The sequence below is a fragment of the Homarus americanus genome, unplaced genomic scaffold (genome assembly GCF_018991925.1).
Source record: "Homarus americanus isolate GMGI-L3 unplaced genomic scaffold, GMGI_Hamer_2.0 scaffold14467, whole genome shotgun sequence".
Taxonomy (NCBI): domain Eukaryota; kingdom Metazoa; phylum Arthropoda; class Malacostraca; order Decapoda; family Nephropidae; genus Homarus; species Homarus americanus.
In genome coordinates this window covers 6043394-6065507 of record NW_024733734.1, presented here as the reverse complement: position 1 = coordinate 6065507, position 22114 = coordinate 6043394, and the positions used below count along the sequence as shown (strand labels likewise).

Sequence of the window (22114 nt, the reverse complement as noted above, 5' to 3'; positions counted from 1 at the left end):
TCTCAGAAATAAATATGGAAATATAATATTTTTGCTGGAATGACGTACATATTACAGTGGAAAGACGAAAACAATGACTTTCGCTTTCTTTCGTTATTCAAAAGATTTTACCGTAATCGCTTTTCGAATGGTTTTCAGTTAAAAAACTGTTGTACTCGTACTGTATTACAATAATATTCTATCCTATCATTAGCCTTATAATCCCACAACTGAAAACCATTCGAAAAGCGATTACGGTAACATCTTTTGAACGAAAGAAAGAGAAAGTCATTGCTTTCGTCACAATTTTATCCCACTTTCCACTGTAATACGTACATCGTTTCAGCAAAAATATTTCATTTCCATGTTCTTAAAAATAAATGGTAGTTTTGTTGAAACGTAATGTACAATATTTAATATTAAAATGCAAAAATAGCTATAAAAACAATTAATACACCCGTAATGTACTGGCTGGCATCTCCACCTGTCCCTGCTCCCGCTTCCAAGGTCACCACTCCTCCCAACTCGCTCCCTCCGCTCCCTTCTCTACCTCCTCCACTTCCTCCACCTCCTCTGCCTCCTCCACCCCCTCTGCTTCCTCCCCGTCACTACTGCCGACAACGAACACAAATGTTTTGTGAATAACTGCACCTCCACTTCCTATGTACAGTACTGAACTGTACTGTGCTGTGCATTTTTACAAACAATAAACATGGCAAGAAAAGCTATTTAAAAAAAAGAGATAAAAATTTCAATTTACTGTACAGTACCTATCCTCGGCGACAGGACGGGGGTCATCGGGCTCATTGTCACTCAATTCCATAACGGGTGATGAAGTGGGGGCGACGGTGGATTCAGCTGCTTCCTCACTGCCGCCAGTGATTGATGGTGTTAAATCTCTCCTTCGGTGATCAAAGAACATGGTGATGGGGAGTTGTCGTCTCTTTCTTTCATTTCTTCCATGATGTTTTTGTATGGAGCGAAAACGCCATCCATCCCTCGCATGAATTTCAGGGCACGCACCACGGAGGGGTCCATACTATAGGCCAGGTTTTTCAGTGCCTCAATATTCCTGGTCATCTCCCCCAACTTCTCCAACGTTATTTCTTGATGCTCTTCCTCATCCTCTTTCCCTTTCGCTTCCTCTTCCTTGCCTGAGTCTACTAACTCCTGTAGATCCTCCTCGGTCAGCTCAGTGTCGTGCTCTTCAATTAGCTCCCTAATTTCGTCCTCTGCCATGTCCCGGAAGCCTTCAGCAGCCACTTTCCTTGACAGTGCCAGGGTCTTTCTGAATATTTTCATTAAAATCCATCAAAATCATTTTCCTTGTCATCGTCTTAAGCACCAAACAGCTCCTCCCAGTCTTCTCCTTGAACAGGGCTAGAGGGTACGTGTTTTTCGAATCGTTTTCAATTAAAAAAATGTTACAGCACATGTATATTTTACCTAAACTGTGCCTGAATGAATATATTCTCAGAAATAAATAGTAGTTTTGCTGAAACGTGATGTATTTCAATGTAAAATAGGATAAAATACATGACGAAAACAAAAGACTTTACCTAACCTTCCAATGTTCAAGAGATGTTACTCGTTTTTTTAATAGTTTTCGGTTAAAATACTGTTATATTACAATGATATTATATTCATACTGTGCTTGATATACTACATTCACGGAAATGTAATATTTTTGCTGAAATGACGTACGTATTACAGTGGAAAGTGACGAAAACAATGACTTTCGCTTTCTTTCGTTCAAAAGATGTTACCGTAATCGCTTTTCGAATGGTTTTCAGTTAAAAAAACTGTTGCATCACAAGTGAATTAGGATAGAATATTATTGTAATACAACAGTTTTTTAACTGAAAACCATTCGAAAAGCGATTACGGTAACATCTTTTGAACGAAAGAAAGCGAGTCATTGCTTTCGTCACTTTCCACTGTAATACGTACGTCATTTCAGCAAAATATTACATTTCCATATTCTCAGAAATAAATAGTAGTTTTGCTGAAATGTAATGCATTTCAATGTAAATTAGGATAAACTACATGAAAACAAAAGACTTTACCTAACCTTCCGATGTTCAAGATTTGTTACTCGTTTTTTCAGTAGTTTTCGGTTAAAATACTCTTATATTAGTGATATTCTATTCATACTGTGCTTGATATAATACATTCACGGAAATGTAATATTTTTGCAACTACAATGCTGATGTCAACATAAGCGTGGTTACAGCGAGACTGACTGAGTGAGGGAGAGCAATGTGTGTGTGTGAGAGGTTGCGGGAGCGGGCGGTGTCCCGTGTTCGGTGCCGCGCACGAGTTGAATGTACTTCAATTACTTCAATGTACAGAATATTCCTCCGGCGGGGCAATCCGCGTATTTGCAAATCCGTGTATTATAAACCCGTGTATGTTAAGGGCCGACTGTACTGGAATATAAACCCCTTACACACACAGTCCAGGTCACTATCATTACCTTCAATATCACTATCAATATATGCCTTTGTCAATACTATGTTTATCTTCACCCCTATCAAATAATTCAGAGTATATCTTATCCTGACTGAGTGACCGGTTTGCCTTCACGTGCCATGGCTATTGAGACTGGAGGCTGGGGCCACCGGGTGGGGGAGGGGTGGTGTTCTCAAGGCGAGTGGCGGGAAACATTTACACAAGGTGCCAGACACCACCAGCCAACAAATTATGGTAGTTAGGCTCATTTTCAAAGGCACAGGAAAAGTATATTTGAAAAACGTTCTAGTACGTGAATGACCAGAGAGAGTAACATCACGCACTTGAACATCAATGACCAGTTATGGGTTAAACATGAACACAACTCTGTTTCAACCCTCCTGTTCCCAGACATAACTGGGGAGCTTTTGTTTCAAGGAGGGACTAAACTAAAGAGGGATGAATGAAAGTGCATTACCATTAACTCTTTAAACTGCTGTCTGCATTTATGGACGTTGCATGCTTCACTTCTATCCGATCTGCACCAATAAACATTTTCGGTTTTTCCACCACAAATTAAACTCCGAGTGGCTTGATGTCACTTTGGTTAATGCACTGTAATCAGCTGGGCACCTCTGAGCAAATATCTCCTTCCCTATTCAGTCAATGTTTTGTTTAACGTCATGTAATGCACATGTCTGTGTACCTCTAGCAGTGGAGTTACCAACCATAAGAGCCCCACATACCTTACACAAAAAAAAAAAAAAATTTAATATCCCATTGTCCCACTGTGTTGGGGAAAGTTTTAGGGAGTTTCATACCAAAAATATAAAAAATACTAAAATGCGGTCAGAGCATAAATAATGAACTGTGTATATTTTATTTATTTATTTTTTATTTATTTATTTATTTATTTTTTATTTATTTATTTATTTTTTTAAGAGTGATGAAAAGTGTAACTTTACATGAATATTTTGGGAGAAATATATTCTCTCTCAATGTCCATAAGAGTTTGCATGTAAATAAACACTTATAACTACTGAAAACTGGATTTCAGTAATTTTGTATACAGTGATCCCTCGGTTAACGAGCGACTCGGTTAAAGAAATTTCGATTAACGAATTACCTTCCATAAGATTCTTCACTTCGGTTAACAAGCAAACCCTCGGTTAACGAATTCCTTATGAATTTTTCCCAATATGTTTTCGCCTGCATTTGGCTGCCCACCAGCTGTAGTATTAGTCCGCCAATACAGTAATCGGTTCTAGGGCATAAATTCCTTACCATTTTAGTAAATATCAAGAAGGTTGTACTATTCACTAATTTTAAAAGTTTTTGTAAAAATTTATTTAGTCATTTTAACAATTATTGAACATAATTGAAGCACAGGAAACTATTTTTTGCGCGCCAAACAGCCACTCAACACACCAAGCTTGGCGTCAGTTTGTTTACCAGTTCAGAGGAAGGAACATCTTGTTTGAGACTCTTCAACATAAATGCTTTTTTTCTGTGTTTCCAGTCAAATTATTGGTCATTTTGAAATATATTTTACATATTGATAATATATAGTGCAGTGTTGATTTAAAGAAAATAATCTTGAATTACACCAAGTGAACGAAAATTTTATGGGTGAAATGGCGGCATGGGGTGACTTCTCTTCCACCCCACTACCTTCTCTTCTCCTTTCTCCACCACCCCCATTCTAATTCCCATCATCATCATCATCAACCAGGAGCCTTCTACATGCACACCTCAAAGTAAGTGTACTTTACTGCATTTATTTTTAGTTTGTATGTAATTTTCGGTGAGCTGGAACCAATTACCCAAGAACCCATTGAGCAACTTTCTGGAACGAATTGTGCTCGTTAACCGAGGGACCACTGTACTGTAATACTTATCACGGAACATTATTATAAAGTGCAGTAAGCTTCCTGGAGAGCTCATGGAAGCAACATTATGAGTCTGCCAGCCCTTCTAAAAATAAAAGTACTGGTACCTGTACTCATTTTATACAGTACAATATTTTTTTTTCCTTTTGTAATGCATGCATATTAACAAGTAAATAAAGTAAATTTTTAAGTACAAAGACAATTTTTTTTCTGCACAACAGAGATAGCTGCAGATTTGTATTATGGAGTTTAAAAGTTAAGATTAAAGATACAATATTTTTATTCAGAGGAGAATTTCTTATTCTATAAGACTTCCTTTCTTTTCTAGTACACTAGTAAGTTTATATAATAGTTATGCATAAGGGTGTGGTTAAATATTTCGCTCTATGCGTACTTACAACTGCCTTCACCATATCTATGGGCTCACATTATTTTTGTATACCCATTCAGCTTTTTTCAAATATTCCTGATGACAACCAGGACATTATAACATCAGGTAATCACGGCAAACCCCTGCAAGCATGGCAAATGGCAGCTAAATGGTGCTGCTGATTACTGTACTGTCAGGTCTGACAGTCTACATATATTTCAAAATACTTTTCTGTTCTTGGTTAACATGTTACCCAGATATCCTGAAACTTTTGCAATTCTTCTATCTTGCTTGTCCATTAATCTCATTTCTTATTGTAATTTCTCCATCAAACATTTGAATTACAGTTGTATGTGGATGTGGTGGAGAAAGTGTGGGCATCCGTAGCATCAGGGGGTACTGTGATTCGGGCAGAGGTTACAGGCTCCATTCTGGCCCGCTGTTTCTTACCAGGCAACCCAAATCTCACTCTAACCCTCAACACACAACTCTTGACTACATCACAAGAAGGTGAGAACTATAGAAAAATGTAGATATCTTTATTGCAGTACGATGTCCCATTTCTTTAACTTGTAATTCATGTTTAATAATGAAGTAGGACTTGAGTTCTACAGTATTTACAAAACACCCTTTTTGAAAAGATTACAGACATCACTGCTTGTTGTTTTTTGGTGAAAAAAAACGTATTTTTGTTACCATAAAGAAATTAGAGCAAAGAAGACCTGAGTAGGAGTGATTGAAGTTCAGATTTGATGAATGAATGGTACCTGGGTGTCCTGGCTTTGAACAAAACAAAATTGAAGGGCATAGATATTACTGGAGACATTTAAGGAGTAAAGATCATGAATATTTGAAAGGGTAAAGTTAGGTTAGGTAGAACTAAAGTTGATGCAGTTTTGATGAGTCATAAAATGTGCTATTACACAATTGAATGCTTGGGTCAGTCGCAGGAAATTTTGGCTCATGTTAGAATTAGGGTATGAGAAATGGGTTATTGTGACTGTTAATGCCCCAGGAAATGATAAAAGAAAGAGACTTTTGGAATACCATAATTATTGCATTGCAAGCTTCAAAAGGAGGAAAAAGGAGATAATGTGAGAGTGGATGAACAAAAAAGAGAAAAGGATTTTTAAGTAAATATGGAGTGCCAGGTATGAATTGTGGAATTACAGAGGAATTGAAAAGTGTCACTGAGAGAAGCTTGATAATAGGAAATAGAGTTTATGAAAAAAATTATGACCCTTAAGTAAACATTTAAGAAGGGATGATGTTGAAGACATCCACCCTGATGCATATATTGTTGTGTTTAGAGTTACGTAGATAAGTATTCATTGTAACCTAATCATTTATTATTTAACTTTAGTACAAAAGAAAAATTAGAATATTAATGGACTATTATAATTTGTAGGTTTTAACACTGGAACACGAATGTCTGAGGTAGAATTTGGTAGTGGTGTAGATGTGGGCAGCGGGGATGGTGGACGGCAGTTGAGTGTGATGACCCTGCCAGGACAAGAAATGAATATCGTTCGATACACCCTGTCCCCTGACCACCCCCATCTACTGCCCTTCACTATCACTGCTTCTTCTCACTCTCTCACCCCAAGGTAATGGCTTTTAAAAGATCCTCCTCCTCTCTTAATATTTAATACTTTTTTTCTGTACAGTAAAGCTATGGAAATTTACATTAATGGAATTAAAAAAGTGTGGAACGTGGCTCTAGTTACGGAAGAAAAATTTGTGTTAACGGAAAATTTACCAGCAATTTCTGGCGTTAGAATCAATGGGGAAAAATGTGTAAACTTTGCCAACATCCAATACAGTACTTCACTAAACACAAATTTAAATGAATAATACTGTATTTCAAGAGATTTAAACTATATTAACAGTTATTTAAGGCCTATAGAAGACAAATTGTGCTTTGTTTACAACTTGAGTATTTGGGAATAAGTTATTTAATGTGAGGGCATATTGAAAATGTATCATGCAAATATTTTTCTGAATGAATTGCAATTTTTAGTAAATTTGGGTACATCACAAATATATGTGTAGAAGCTGACCAATAAAAACATAATAATTATGTCCCCTTCACTGAAAAGGAACTTATACTTTTTTTTTTAATTTGTTGACTTTCCTGTTCTATTCTACTTCTCCAACACTTTTTTGTTGTCCAGGACATAGAGGCCATAAGCTGAAGCCAGGAATGTGGCAAGAAAGCAATATTGTTCCAGCAGTGGTGGAGCTACATTTTGTTCACAGTTTTGAATAAACTAGGGTGTTCTTGACACGATAAAAAGTTATCCAATGCGAAGTTATTCTTATCTTTAAACTAATCAAGTTTAAATTCAAATATGGGCACTGTAATATCAATTACAGTAGTACAGGTATCCCTCTTTTAACAATCGTGTACTTAGCAATACAGGTAGTTCTGCTATAACGCGATAATTGTGTTCTTGTAAAATATCGTGTTATAGAAAATCGCGTAATAGAAATAACAGGGCTTATGGAGAAAATAGGGTTAGGTGCAGATTACTCGAAATCGAAAAAATTTAGTAGTTAGCCTAACACAAAGGATAGCACAGTCTAAATAAATGTTACATTCATATCTAATAATGAAATCATACAGTAAATTTAACACTTTACCTTGAAAAAATATGAATGTAACTTGATGGGGAGAAGGGTGATTTTGAGGTTGATAACATCAAGCTTCTCTTCAAGTGTTATATCCTTTCTTTTACGATAATCACCGGGAATTCTATCATCAGAATGCTTTTTGGAGATATTCTTCTTTACCATATTCACAGTTAATACCACAAAATTGGAGAAATAGTAAGCAAAAATCGCGTTATAGCAAACAAGCGATCGCGTTATACAAATATTGTTCCGAATTCATAAATCGCGTTAGAGCAAATTCGCGTTATCAAAACACGCGTTATAGCAGAACTCACTGTATTTCGGTTTCGCGATTTAAAATTTTTAGCGATCATCAATTTTCAATTTGGCGATCTTCAACTCGCCGAGAAAATTTGGGGAGGGAAATTGGAAAAATTGGGGATTCTGTGCCTCAATTGTGCATCATCACAATACTGTAATCTGGCTTAGAAATAAAGAAAATACTGTGCTGTATACTGTACAGTATTATATAATTTTATAGTATACAGTGAGTATAGTCTTGATTTACGCGGATTTCGTTTACGCGTTTGGTCATTTACACGGCACCTTGCCAGACCGACAATTTTTATTTACGCGGTATTTTCCATCATTTACGCGGGAAGCGGCGCGGGCAGGGTGCGCACAAGGTCGCCCAGTCAACAAAACATTACCGAGTTCTTCACCCGCCACCCACCACAGCCAGCCCAAGTCAGTGATAGTGAGGATATGGACTTTGAGGGGTTTGACAAAGAGGCCCTGCAAGCCTCTGTGGTGGATAGTGATACAGGTGATACAAGTGATACAGGTGAGGGCCAATAATCTGCCCTCTGCCTCAGAACCAACCCCCCATCCCCGTGTACCCAGCCATCTCTTCTACTAACGTAAGTGTTAAAAAACCTAATATAATTGATATTTCTCTTAAATATTAATTGTTTGTGCATACCATCATAAAATTAAGATGTTATTTTTACTACAACGTATGTATTGTGTCTGGTGAAGTATAATTTGTTTATTTACTTGAGATTTTTGTTTTTAGCTCATAAAATTCATAGAAATTACCTAGCCAGAATATAATTTACATTGCTGGAATTCTTATAAGATAGTGATTAATTTGAATATAAACAAGCTAAAATTTGCATTAGACATACAAATTTTATTTCTAATTTAAGAATTTTATTAGAGAGGGCAAAAATTTTATCTTGTGTGCAAAATATATGACGTTTATATTCAAATTATTCGCTGTCTTGCAAGGAATCCAGCAATGTAAATTATATTCTCCTAACTTTAGTCTGAGGTATTATTTATAACTAAACCTATAAGCCTAGTCCTTTTCCCTAAACATTTCTCGGGAAGGTGGGGGGTAGGGAGCCAGCGAGGTGGGAATAGGGGGGGGGGATGGAGTTGAGTCCATTATTTGAATGGACATTAACCGGCGACTGTATTTCTCTTAAATATTAATTGTGTGTGCATACCATCATAAAATTAAGATGTTATTTTTACTACTTCGTATGTATTGTGTTGGAAAAAGTGTAGTTTGGGGGGTCGGCCCAGTCTCTATTTCAATTAATCCCATATGTTCTGTTATTTCGTTTACTCGTTTCTCGGTTTACACGGACCTCCACGGGTTCAATTGACCGCGTAAATCGAGACTATACTGTACTCTAATAAATTTTTGTTATTTTGACCCAAGCTTAAACTTTGCTAAATTTAACTGGATAATAACTGGTGAAGAAGATAAAGTAAACCTACAGTTTATCAAAGGTGTCTGCAATGTGCATGTGTTTAAATTTAAATACTGCCAGTCTAAATTAGCTAAGTCACCCGACCCACTTAACAAACCACCCACTACCTTCACACATACATCTATTTCCCATACCTTCATACCCATGCTCGTCATTTTTCTTATTTTATAGTTTAATATATTTTCTTTTATTTTTAAGTCACATAAGAGTACTGTATTGAAATTATTTTTCCACAGCTTCTATAGTTTCATTACATTTAATAATGGTAACATGTGCAGCCATCTCAAAGCTGACTGGCGACGTGTGTTATGGAGAGTTCTACTTGTATTATTACTTATAATGATTCCTTTACGTGATATTTGATGCTGTTCATACTATTCATATGTCATTCTTGGGTACTGGGTAAGTAGACTGTTGCAAACCACTCATAAAAATACTGAGAGTGAGAGCAGGTTGTCATCCACCTGACAACTGTTGGAACTGGCAGAAATGCCTTACGAGGCCACGAATTCAATGTAAACATTCCCAACAATCCAAATGTACACATCTTATTATTTTACACCTACATATACAGGTTGACAATCCTTTATCCGAAATCCTTGGGGCCAGAGGCATTTCGGTTTTCGGAATTTTTCAGTTTTCAGAATGATTAGGTTTTTATATATATATATATATATATATATATATATATATATATATATATATATATATATATATATATATATATATATATATATATATATATATATCAACCCACTTTTTGACGACACATAACTATGTTGTAGTAAAATTTATCTTAACTTTTATGATGGTATAGAAAAAATGTAATATAGAAGAGGTTGAAGTTAGGAAAGATAAAGGTTAACATAGGAAAAATAAAGAATAGGTTAAAAACGAAAAATTTTTGTGAACACTCTACGTAGTAGAAGAGAGGTCGGCATACGGGATGGAGGTTGTTCCGAGGCAGAGGGCAGATTACTGGCCCTCAGGTGAATCTACCATTACTAGGTGAATCAACATCACTGTCACTATGGTTGTCAGGGCTTCCTGACAAATCCTCAAAGTCAAATCTTCACTTTCACTATCACTGGCTTGGGCTGGCTGTGGTGGGCTGGGCGGCTAAGAACTCGTTATGCTTTGCTGACGGCTGGTGTTGATGTTGTCGGATACACCTTGATGTACGGCTCCATAGCCTGCACCAGTCGGGTATGGAAGACTTCATAGCGCTCATCACACACGCGGGAAAGGACGGACTTAATTTTTTCTGTAAACTCTATGACACACTTAATATCACTATGACTTAAACCAGGTTCTTCGGAGAATGACGCACCTTTCTTCTCCTCTTCACTGGCGTTCTTCTTCCAACATTCCTGCAGTCACCAGGATCTTTGATCACCTCCAGGATGTCTTCATTGGTGGTCTCGGAGAAGCCTTCAGCTGTAATAATATTGAGCGCAGCTTCTCTGGCAAGGTCCATCAAGTTACTGCAACAGTCTGAACCTGACCAGGTTCATTCTCTCACCTGGTATGCTATGCAACGTCTCCATGTGCGTGACTAATCGTGAGCAATAGTCAGCAGATCTCCCCATGCCTCCACCAACAGTCTACAGCTTGTTTAACGTTAAACTTCTTCCAAAATTGTTTGACGAGAAGTTTTGAGTCACCTCTTGTTCCTTGTCCTTTTGTCAGCTTTGCTCTCGCTGTCGGTGCGTCACCCAGCTTACGCAACTCATCCTTGGTAAGCGGTAGAGTCGTTCAGGAGCTTGAACTTCTTTTGCAGAGTACGCAGAAGCTTTCACATTGCAGATCAACTCTGGTCCATGGGCTGGGATTAATGATTTAGTGTTGGGAGGAAGGAAGTATCACTTTTATGTTGGGGTGATTGATCCATAAGTAGGGGCGAGTGTCCAGGTGCGTTGTCAAGGAGCAACAAAATATTGAATGGAACATTCTGTTGCTCGCAGAATTTCTTCACGCCGAACAAAACAGTTGTCAAACCAGAAGAGGACAGAGAAGAGGACATCCACGCCTTACGCAGCGGTTAGCCAGTGACATTAAGCTTTGTCGGCGTCCATATTCTTGTAGGCGGCGTTTGGCGGGCTGTGTGAATCACCGATAACTTCGGTTTACAGGTACCGGAGGCATTGGTGGTAAACAGGACGTGATGCGCTCTTTCTGCAACTTCCGACCCCTTACCTTGTTGGCAGACTGGACAACGAAGGTCTTGAAGGTAACTTCGTGAAAAAGACCAGATTCGTCCATGTTAAACACCTGGTCGCCACTGTACTGTCCTTCCTCCATAATCTCACGAAAACGGAGGAAAATTCCCAGTCACACGTCAGCACTGGGCCTCACCACCAATGTTGATACAGGATCTTGTTCCTTCTTAAACCTATGCAGCCAACCAGAGGAAGCATTGAAGGTTTGGGCTCTGCAATTCCCAGTTTTTACGGTCACCAGGTTATGCGATAGCTCACGCGGCGTATTCCTGCACTGAGCGACAAACCACCGCCATGTTAAGGCCGCTACTTCGGACGCACCAAATAACCCGCCAGCAAATTTTTCCACTTTTGCCAGCACCCCTGTTCTCCAAGCAATACCTGATAGATGAAGCACCTGCAGACTTTGTGTGATTTTCATGTTTCTTGATCTTGGCTGCATCCTGATCATTTAATCAGATTCAAGATCGCCATGCTGGCGCGAGATCAACTTCGTCAGTTTTCTCCTTTTCTCCAAATCTTGAACAGCGATGCAATGAACGTCGTGCGGTCTTCTTTTTGGCTTTAAAGTCATGGGTCCAGGTAAGGAAAGGTCTCTTTCTGGGGCGATGGTGAACCGGCGGAAGCCATTTTACGGAACAATGATGCTAACGACGGGGTGGCCTTGAGGGGATGAAACTGGCCACAAGTAGGTCAAGCGTCGCCTCTCCTCCCTCCCTCCCTCCCTCCTCAAAATACGTCATACTACTTTTAAGCCAATTACAGCGCAGGGATGCACAATCATATCCGACACGCTATATGACGTCAGTGACGCTAACAAAGACACACTGCGCAACCTTACAAGGGTTGCTCAAGCGGAGGGAGGAGGAGGAGAGGCGAGAGCACAGGCAGGCAGGCGGGCGGGTGGCGGGGTGGGCGCTGTGGGCAAATTCCAAATAGCATCTGAGCCGGACACTTCACCGCTACAGATAAGGGAAAAAAAATCCGTTAAGTGAAAGTTCAGCTCTGGCAAGGCACTGCATATGTAAAATGCTTAAGTGAAACTTAGGCGGGGTAATACTGTATGTATGTATGTATGTATGTATGTATGTATGTATGTATGTATGTATGTATATATATATATATATATATATATATATATATATATATATATATATATATATATATATATATATATATATATAATAATAATAATAATTCATAGGTCTAGGTCGTGTTTCTCACTTTTGATCTTTTTTTCATTCTTGTATTTCTTTACTGTATTATTATTTTATTATTACAGTATTATTGTTATTATTATTATTATTAATTTTATTATTATATTTTATTATTATTATTATTATTATTATTATTATTATTATTATTATTATTATTATTGTAATCATTATTATTTTATTTTGGTGTATTTTTATTAAAAATTTTATTTACTATGAATATTTATTATTATTATAATTATTATTACTATTACATTTTCGCCCCCCAGGCCCCGATGTGCGTCAGTGATCTATGCCTGGGTGGGCTAATAATCCCTGTTAAAAAAAAAAAAAAAAAATTGCCCCACAAAAAACTGGTTATAGAGCTTTTCGGTTTTCGGAATTTCGGATAAAGGGTTGTCAACCTGTACAGGATATTAGCAAAGTAACTAATAGAAGTTTCTAGTTTCTGTAAAATTGAGAAATGCACTCTCTTCCTCTTCTCTTCACTGGATTTGACACCCACTTTAGGCATGATGATAGTGGTATATATGCACACCTGCTGGGAGAATACAAAAAACCTGGGAACCATAACAATATGTGGCGATGCATAGTGGGAAACTGACTGATTGCACCAAAACAATGATGTGAGCCCACAGGGGTGCTACCGGAAAATCCCTTCATCTCGTGCAGTGGTCCTCAGCCTGTAGTTTGTGAAACCATATTGTGGAGCCCCCATAGGTTTATTAGAATACTGTGAATTATTTGGGATTCTTTGTAAGAGTGAAATTAATGAAAATATGTAATAACTTGATACAACTTTATAGTTTGAGAGAGAGAGAGAGAGAGGAACTGCTCATTTGTCCTGAGTGTTGTGTACAGGACGTGTGTATTTATCCCAGACCAGGCCCAGAAAGAGAGCCAGCCTTCTCACTGGGGTAAATACATACATCCTGTCCAAGAGTAAATGTAAAAAGTATGTAACTGGCCCAGAGCTTACAAAAGGTTGGGGGACTACTGATCTAGTGGAAGGCTCCATTAGATGAAGGAGCAAATACCAGCACAAATTCATTCCACTAAATCTAACTCTTACTAAATGGAATTTTGTTATTAGGAATAATTACTGTACTCCAGTTTTCATGTAGTTTCCACTGAACTCTTTTTATACAGCTTTGAGAGGTTATTTTGTTCGGTGTGATGTCAGATCTGAGTCTTGTGTAGTCTGCTTTTTATGTGAATAACCTCGGTTATTAACAAAGTTTTGCTGCACAGTGATTCAGAGCTCAGACTGAAGTTGACCAGCAACACAGGAATGGGCACAGTAGCACCACAGGTCACCTTCCGGACAGTTGCGCCAGCCACCACTGCTGCTGTCATGTCAAGGACCTCAGGACCACGGGATCAGGCAGTTCACTTCTCACCAGACAATAAGGCTATCACATGGACTATTTCACAGTTCCCTGGTGGCAGCTATGCTCAAGCATTTATTCGAGTAAGTCTTAGAAGAAATTATTGTAATTGTTTGTTGGATTGTGTCTTGAATTAAGGTATATTTAACAAGCAAGTACCACTCTGAATTATAGAAATTACCTACAAGATTCTTCATAAATCTTAGCAGTACTTCAGCACAATATTGTATATATTTATGGAAAAAGGTGTGCTGACTATATGTTTATCAAACAATTTGAATATATTAACCTGTTTCAGGCAAAAAAGAGGAACCAACCAATTCATTGTATATCATTATGTAATCAAGGCTTGCCTGCTTGGATGAATACAGGGATATGTTCTCTAATGGATCAATGATTCTTTATATCCTAAACACATCTGAGGCAACCTTAAATCCAGTTCACACTCCGCAGGGTTGAAAACCTATCATTTGAATCCCTGACATGTGTGACTGTTGGTAAATACTGTACATTACTCATTTTCAGTTAATTAATCCCTGACTCAGTGAATCCTTTCCTATCATAACAATAAAGCCCAAAAGAGCAACATATGGAAGCATCAGGATACCCAAAGGTTAAAGGCTTGGGAGTCATACCATTTGTCTCCTTTCTGGGACTCTCGTCTTAAAGGGGAGGATTGCCTTACTACAGTAGAATGTCGATATAACACGAGATACCTTCCAAGAGAGGTTGTTTTTAACCGAATTCGCACTAAATCGAAGTGTTGTTTCAATGGAATAATTTAGTTTCGTACTTGAGAGAAACACAAAATACTAAAAAGACTGAGTCTACCCAGATGCACCTCAACCCATCTCCTAGAATATACAAAACATTGTTTTTTGTAGTATTATGTTAAAACAAACACTCATAAATCAACACAGCTAAAATTATGGGACGTGAAATGGTCTGTTTAATAGCGATCAGCTGATGGGAAGATGGGGGAGGGGATATGTTTGACAGTTGATGCCAAGGTCTAGTGCTTATTTAATTATCTGTCCTTAAGAGTGACTTTAAGTTTTCTCTTATAAAATGTCACTGAACTGACATGTTCTAATTAATTTTATTACAAAGGGCTAAAATTTTATCTTGTGCAAAATATATGATGTTTATATTCAAATTATTTGCTGTCTTGCAAGGATTCTAGCAATGCAAATTATATTCTCCTAACTTTAGTCTGTGATATTATATAAGATAAAAACTGTAAGCCTATAACCACCCAACCCTGGCTGGGAAGATTAGGGCGGGGAGGGGGGGGGGGTAGGTGACAGCGACACGCTTGACAGTTGTGCCGAAGGTCTAGTGAAGTATTTATTTGTTTATTTATGTCCTTTAGATTTAGTTTTTGTTTTTTGTTTATAAAATGTCACAGAAGTGACCGGGGAGAATATAATTTACATTGCTGGAATTCTTATAAGATAGTGATTAATTTGAATGTAATCATGCTATAGTTTGCACTAGACAAAAATTTAATAATCAATTAGTAAATAATTTTGAGTACTTGTACAGTACAGCTTTGCCCTTAGGACAGTGTGGCGTGCCCAGAGAAACATTAGGCACAAATTTTAAAATATGATGCGCCAGATTGACTCACGCAAAATAGTAAAGATTTGCTTTAAATTAAAACATTGTCCTTAATTGTGGTTGTCGCTTTAAATCAATAATCTTAAATTCAATCACTTTAAATCGACGTTCTACTGTATTTGGGTTTATTTAACTTTCAGATTTTAGTCAACAAGTTGATCCTCGGAGCTTTGGTTTTACTTCTTAGACATATTTAACTATACAGGTACAGTATGTGTGATCCCAGCTCAGTTTTAAAATGGGACATCAAGAGCACTTTTTCTTTGACTCGTTCCTACTTTCCTTATATCTGGTGTCAAACACATAAGTCTTCTTGGAACTGATGTTGGTATGAATAATTGATTGATCCTGGAAATCTCACTTTTTGAGTAAGTGATAAGGAGAATTAGAGACCCTCCATCCACCTAATAAGTTTCTTTTTAAGTTTGGCTAAACTGAGGTTGTTCCTGGATTTACAGAGGAAGATGAGGTTGCATGGGCTCGAGTACACCAAGCCTCAGTCAGCTCTCAGTGATAACTTTTGTTTCTGATCTCTCATTTTATAGGGCAATGGTTGGAAGGGAGATGTGCTAATTGTTTAGTCAGTGCCAACCATCAATGTCATAAGGTTTGCTTGAGTTGTGATTTGCAGATGTGATGGGTACAATCAAGGATTTAGTATTCGTGTACTCCTGGGCTGGGAATTTCAATGTGCTCCAGGTTTTCAATGTTTCCTTATCTCATTTAATTTCTAAAACTTGGTATAGTACAGTAATATAATACTGTACAGTATATCAAATTATATTTTCAAATGACACGATTGAACAAATCAGACACTACAAATAAACATTTTGCTTCTTAAATTACGACTAAAACTTGGTAATGTAAAATATCAAATTTATATTTTCAAATCAATTATACTGTACAGTTAATCACACAATTCAAACATTACAAATCAGATGCTCTCTCTTGTCTTTAATTCACAAAAATGATTCTAGAGTATCAAATTATCACTATACAGTATGTCTTAAATCGTGTATCATAAATCATCAACATATATCAAATTTATATTTTCACATCACAATTAATCAAACGCTGCAGATCAAATGATCACTATTCTGTCTTTCCTTAACAAAAAAGATTACAAGATGTCCAAAAATTCAATTCTTTGTTGTATTAGCTCATCCTCAATTGATGCAAATGACATAATTGTTATTCTTTTCTGCAAAACAAAAAACTTTTTTTCATTATTAAAATGTTTTAGTTTTGAGAAGGATCATTTGCCTGAGGACTTTGTAGTCATGAATGTTAAATTCTATACATAATACAACTTCTACAGCCCAATTTACCCAGGCATTAGTCTGGTACAGAATACAATATACTCATACATGTTTCCCTGTCACTCTTGGTCATAAATTGAAATTTTCAAAATCAATCTAACATTTTTCACTATATATTATTATAAATACTGTATAGGAAGAAGATACAGTACAGTACATATAATTTTATTATACCACAGCTCGTGGACTCTGGAGGTAATGCAGTCGTGGAGTCTGGTGAGTTGGAATTTGAAGTATCCAGGTGGGTGTGTTCTGGAGTGCGAGTCGAAAGTGTCAAGCTCACTCCCTCAGTCAACAACCTCAATAAATGGGTACGCTACCTGACAACCTCCGACAGTGTTAGTCTCCGCCTTACGTGATGTATATCATAAATGTGTGCTTTATATATGAGCCTCTTTTTGGTGCCTCATTGTTTAAATAATGTGTGATATGATTTTATTGAATATTAAAACCTGCTGCTGTTTCAGGATATATTTCAGTATCCTCCAATTTCTTAAATAAGTACAGTGGTCCCTCGGTTAACGAACACAATTCGTTCCACAGAGTCGTTCGTTAACCGAAAATTTCGTTAACCGAATCCATTGCTTCAATAGGATATTGGGTAATTGGTTCCAGCTCACAGAAAAGTACAAAGTAAAAAAAAATGCAGTAAAGTACACTTATTTTGAGGTGCGTATGTAGAAGGTTCCTGGTTGATGATGATGATAGGAATTAGAAGTGGGGGTGGAGGTACTTTAACAGGCAATGTTCGGTGGATTTGGCATCCTGTGTATTGCAGGTAAGGCTGTGGGCTCGTAACACGCGTCTTACGCGCGGTGCCCACCGTTTTTCTGTGGATGTCGATCACACTAGAATAACCCGTAATAGTACATCCTTCTTTCCTCACACAACCAAACTGTGGAATGCTTTGTCTTCTTCTGTGTTTCCATACTTTTACAATCTGTCTCACTTCAAAACGCTGGTTTTCTGGCATCTTCGTGGTGTAGATTAATTTGGTCTTTTTCTCTTCTAGTTTTAATTTCTTCTTACTCTTATTTTTTTGCCCCCAGGCTCCGTTGTGGGTCGATGACCTGTGCCCGGGTGGGCTATTCCCCATTAAAAAAAAACTGCCTCTCTTAATACGTCCACATCTGCTGGCCGAAAGGTGACACCTCACGCTCCATAAATGATTGATCCTGCCTACAGCTTTGTTTATTTTGGAAGATATTTGGGTAAAAGAATAAATAATAATGTTAAATACTTTATTGCTACTATATAGGCTACATATAAAAACATGGGTAAAGTTGGGCAATGTTAGGTTGCCATTTACTTTTCTAGTTTAAACAGGAAAATTCCCAAATTTGGCAACTGCAGTATTAACTATGCAAGATTATCAAGGTTCCAATTGAGGAAACAAACATAGAATCTTGAAGTAGAAAGTCAATTCAAAATAATAGTCTGAAGTCTTGTAGTAATTTGGTAAAATCCCAGAATTAATTTATTGGCTCACTAATTTTGCAGATTTGGTTCCCTATATAATATCTAGTGATTTTGGTGACTTACCATCCTCCTGAAAAGCTCCCCAGTCTTATAATTCCAAAACATATGTAAATTTAGCTATTATATACTGTACAATACAATCCCAAGTCAACTGAGCACATAGATTAGGCTGGTATTTCCTTTTGCTGCAGCACCTCTCAGTTTTATAAGATCCTTAACATGGACAATGAGTCAGTCCCACTAGCTAATTGTCATCAGAAATTTCTTGAGGCCCGTCCACACGATCGAGCAGTGCCCGGCGGGCATGCGCTAAATGCCCATTGGCGGGCAAACCAGCGGAATGCCCGTGCCCGTCGTTGAGCGAAATCATGGTCCGCTTGCCTGGTGGTTTGCTGCCGGATATGGAGCGACGACTTTGCCAGACAAACGATAAAACCGGAAAACCGACATTCCTATAATATTGTCATTAATATTCAACATTACACAATCCTGCAATACAAGACACGTGTTATTATTGGAACCTCACGTGACTGTCAAAAACAGCTGATCACTACGCCACCTCAAGTCGGTGAGGTATGAACACAGATACTGACAGAACGTATGCTAGCACTTTGTAAAACCTGAGTTAAGTACTGCAAATGTGATGCGTATATGTTCCCCGCTCGGTCCAGATGTCCAGTGTATAACCAACTAAGCTTATGCAATGTACATTATTGGCGTGACAATAAACGGGAGATTGTTTATGTATTATGTAATGAGGACATTCGTGTGTATTCTTCGTTCCTGCCGCTCTCCTCACTCTAGTCCCATAGCTTCCTGTCTATGCATATCATAATTCTAACATTATTCAATGAATTTTTATGTACTACAAATCTCACCTGCAAGTAATCTTCCTTGAGTTCTTCATACATGGCTTGACAAGTTGCAGGTAATATGCGAGACAAACTTTGTTTTGATATCCTCGTTCTATACTGAAGTGGCGTGTAGGTGCACTCAGTTGAAAGATATATGAGCGTTGCCTCTAGACGAGCCTCTGCAGATATACTTTCCCTCATATTGGTATCCTGTTTTTTGTTATATGGTTCCACTTTCGCTAGAAGTTTGTAAAAGGTGTTGGGGTCCATTCTCATGTAATTGGTGAAGTCTTGTTCAAGTCCATCTTGCAGTTCACGTAAAATCGTGGCATGACTTCCCAATACTTTTCTTCGACCTAACCACTCTTTGCACCATTCCCTTTTCTGCATTTGGTTCTTCTTTTTGCACATAGCAGCAATTATTATAGTACACAACGCTATGCTCTTCGCTTTAACTGTCAGGCGATTATTCCTGCGACACACCATGGTGATCGTACCGCACCCACCACTGCCGACCACCTACCGGCGCCTGACTATGACTGCCGCCAACCACCCCCGTGTGTACAACAAAACACAGGCTTTGCCCGGTAAACAGGCAAAGCCTGCCGGGCACTGCTCGATCGTGTGGACGGGGCTTTAGAGATATCAAGAGGGTAAAGTATGGAACTACAAACTACTCATCATCAGAGACTGTGACAATCCTCACTATCATTTCAACATTGTCATAGATGTGGTGTGGTGTAATCCAGGACAAGGTTCTTGAAACTCCAGGGCACGAGCAGTAGGTATATTCAATAAGTGTACAAGACTGGGCGTGATAGCCAACCGATACAGGAGCGATTACTAGGGACCCCGGACCGTAGGTAGGCCGGAGCCGATCTGAGGGAAATTAGCTAGCTAGGCAAGGGGAGTTGCTAGACATTCCTAGGACAATAAATGGGGTCTTCTAATTACTCGACTAGCGCGGTACAGACATAGTACATCGGGACATAGTAAATGAACATAGGCATTAGACATAAGCATAGACATCAGACATGCTATAATAATATGTAGTAATACGGACATGTGAATAAATGGTACAATGAATGGTAACAAGAGTCCTGGCGTCAGGCGTGTTCACATATCTTGGTATGTACATATCTATACACCTCCCTCCCCCTTTACGCTCGTAGTGCAATCTCGAGCGGCTACGGACTCTTTTTCCATGAGTCGGGGGGAGCGGCGAGGGACAATGGGAGGATCAACTGACGACCTTCGTTCCTGGTCTGGGCAAGGGGACACAGGGGACGGGGAGGAAGGTTCGTCACTAGAGGATGGCACTGGGCGGAGGTGGCGTCTGTTTCGCCACCACACACGACCACTGGGGAGGCGGACTTGGTACGAACGAGACTCGCCACGGCCCATGACGACCCCGACCTTGTCCCAGCGGTGTGACGTCGGGTCCTGGATTCGTACTTGCTGGCCGACGGCCAACCTGGGAAGGGGGCGGGCTTGGGCGTCATAGTGGCTTGTCACTTGGGCCATCCGGGCAGCCTCACGGCGGTCACACTCGTCCGCCTTGATCTGCCATTCATCTAAGAAGGACTGGGGGTGGGCAGGCACACAAGTACGAAGGGGGCGGCCATACAACACCTGGGCAGGAGAGCGTCCGGCAGGGGTAGGGGTGTTACGGAGTTCCAGTAGGCCCCTGTCGAACTCCTCGCAGTCCAGGTTCCCCGTCGGTGCTGTCTTGAGGATGAGGTATTTTACGGACTTTACCGCTGCCTCGGCGTGGCCATTCGCCTGCGGGTAATGAGGGGAGGTGACGATGTGGTGGACGCCCCAGCGTTCGGCGAAGCTCTTGAACTCGTGGCTATTGAACGGGGGCCCACCGTCGGTTCGGAGGCGGAGAGGCACTCCGACTTCCCGGAAGAAGCAACAAAACATCCGGATGACCCTGGAAGAGGTGGTGTCCCGACCACAGGGAACTACCACGGGCCATCCAGAGAGCCTGTCGGCGACCACCAGGAAAGACTTTCCGGCCACATTAAAGAAGTCGGCGGACACGGACTCAAAGGGCCGCTTTGGGAGGTCATTGCACAGGTACGGCTCTTGTTGCTGGCTGGGCTGGAGTTGCTGGCAAGGCTCACAGGCCTCAACCGTGCTCTTAATATCGGCGTCAATACCAGGCCAGAAGACGGTCTGACGGGCTCTGCGCCTGGTGGCTTCAACGCCGCGGTGGCTGTCATGGAGGCGGGATAAGGTGCGCCGGCGGAGGGCAGCGGGAACGACGATCCTGGGGCCGTACAACACCAGCTCTCCGTCCGCATAGAGGCTATCCCTTAGCTTCCAGAAGGGGAGGGCGGAGGCGTGAATGTCGTAGCGGTTGGTGGGGAATCCAGCGGAGACGTAGTCGAGGAGTTGGACGTATGCCGGGTCTTGAGCGGCGGCGATGCGAAGCTCCTGGAGAGTCCTATCGTCTTCGATGGAGGGCGTCGTCGTCGTCTTGTCAGCAAGAGAAGTGGCTGTGTGTGTCACTAAAGACCGAACGTGAGCAGCGGCCGTGGTACAGTCGACTTCATCTTCAGGTGTGGGGCGACTAACAGGGGCTCGGGAGAGGGCGTCTGGTATGCACAGAAGCTTCCCGGCGCGCCACACAGCTGTAAAGACGTAAGGGGCGGTCTTCTCTTTGAGACGTTGGAGGCGAGGATTTTCGATGGCGTCCAACGTGTAGTGATTAAGAATGGGTATGAGCGGGCGATGGTCCGTCATGAGGGTGAAATGCCCAAGGCCGAACAGGTAAAGGCGGCACTTGGCCATAGCCCAGGCGACTGCCAGCATCTCTAGTTCAATGGTGGCGTATCTGGTCTCCGTGTCCGTCAAAAACCTGGAGCCACACTGAACTAAGCGCAGTCTACCCTGGCCGTGGTCTTGAAGGAGGGCATATCCGAGGCCGTAT

The 22114-nt window shown here is 39.8% G+C and overlaps 1 protein-coding gene across 3 annotated transcripts in view; it reads left to right on the top strand.

The window, feature by feature from the left end:
- Positions 1-17309, top strand: part of LOC121869954 (AP-4 complex subunit mu-1-like) — a 46734-nt gene extending 29425 nt beyond the window's left edge. For all 3 annotated transcript variants that reach the window (XM_042371561.1, XM_042371560.1, XM_042371562.1), the window contains 4 exons: positions 5037-5199; positions 6098-6296; positions 13768-13987; positions 17023-17309. In XM_042371561.1, coding sequence (XP_042227495.1) covers positions 5037-5199; positions 6098-6296; positions 13768-13987; positions 17023-17202 — 762 coding nt within the window. In that variant the 3' untranslated portion in view covers positions 17203-17309. The remainder of the gene's footprint in view (positions 1-5036; positions 5200-6097; positions 6297-13767; positions 13988-17022) is intronic.
- Positions 17310-22114: the final 4805 nt, after the last annotated feature.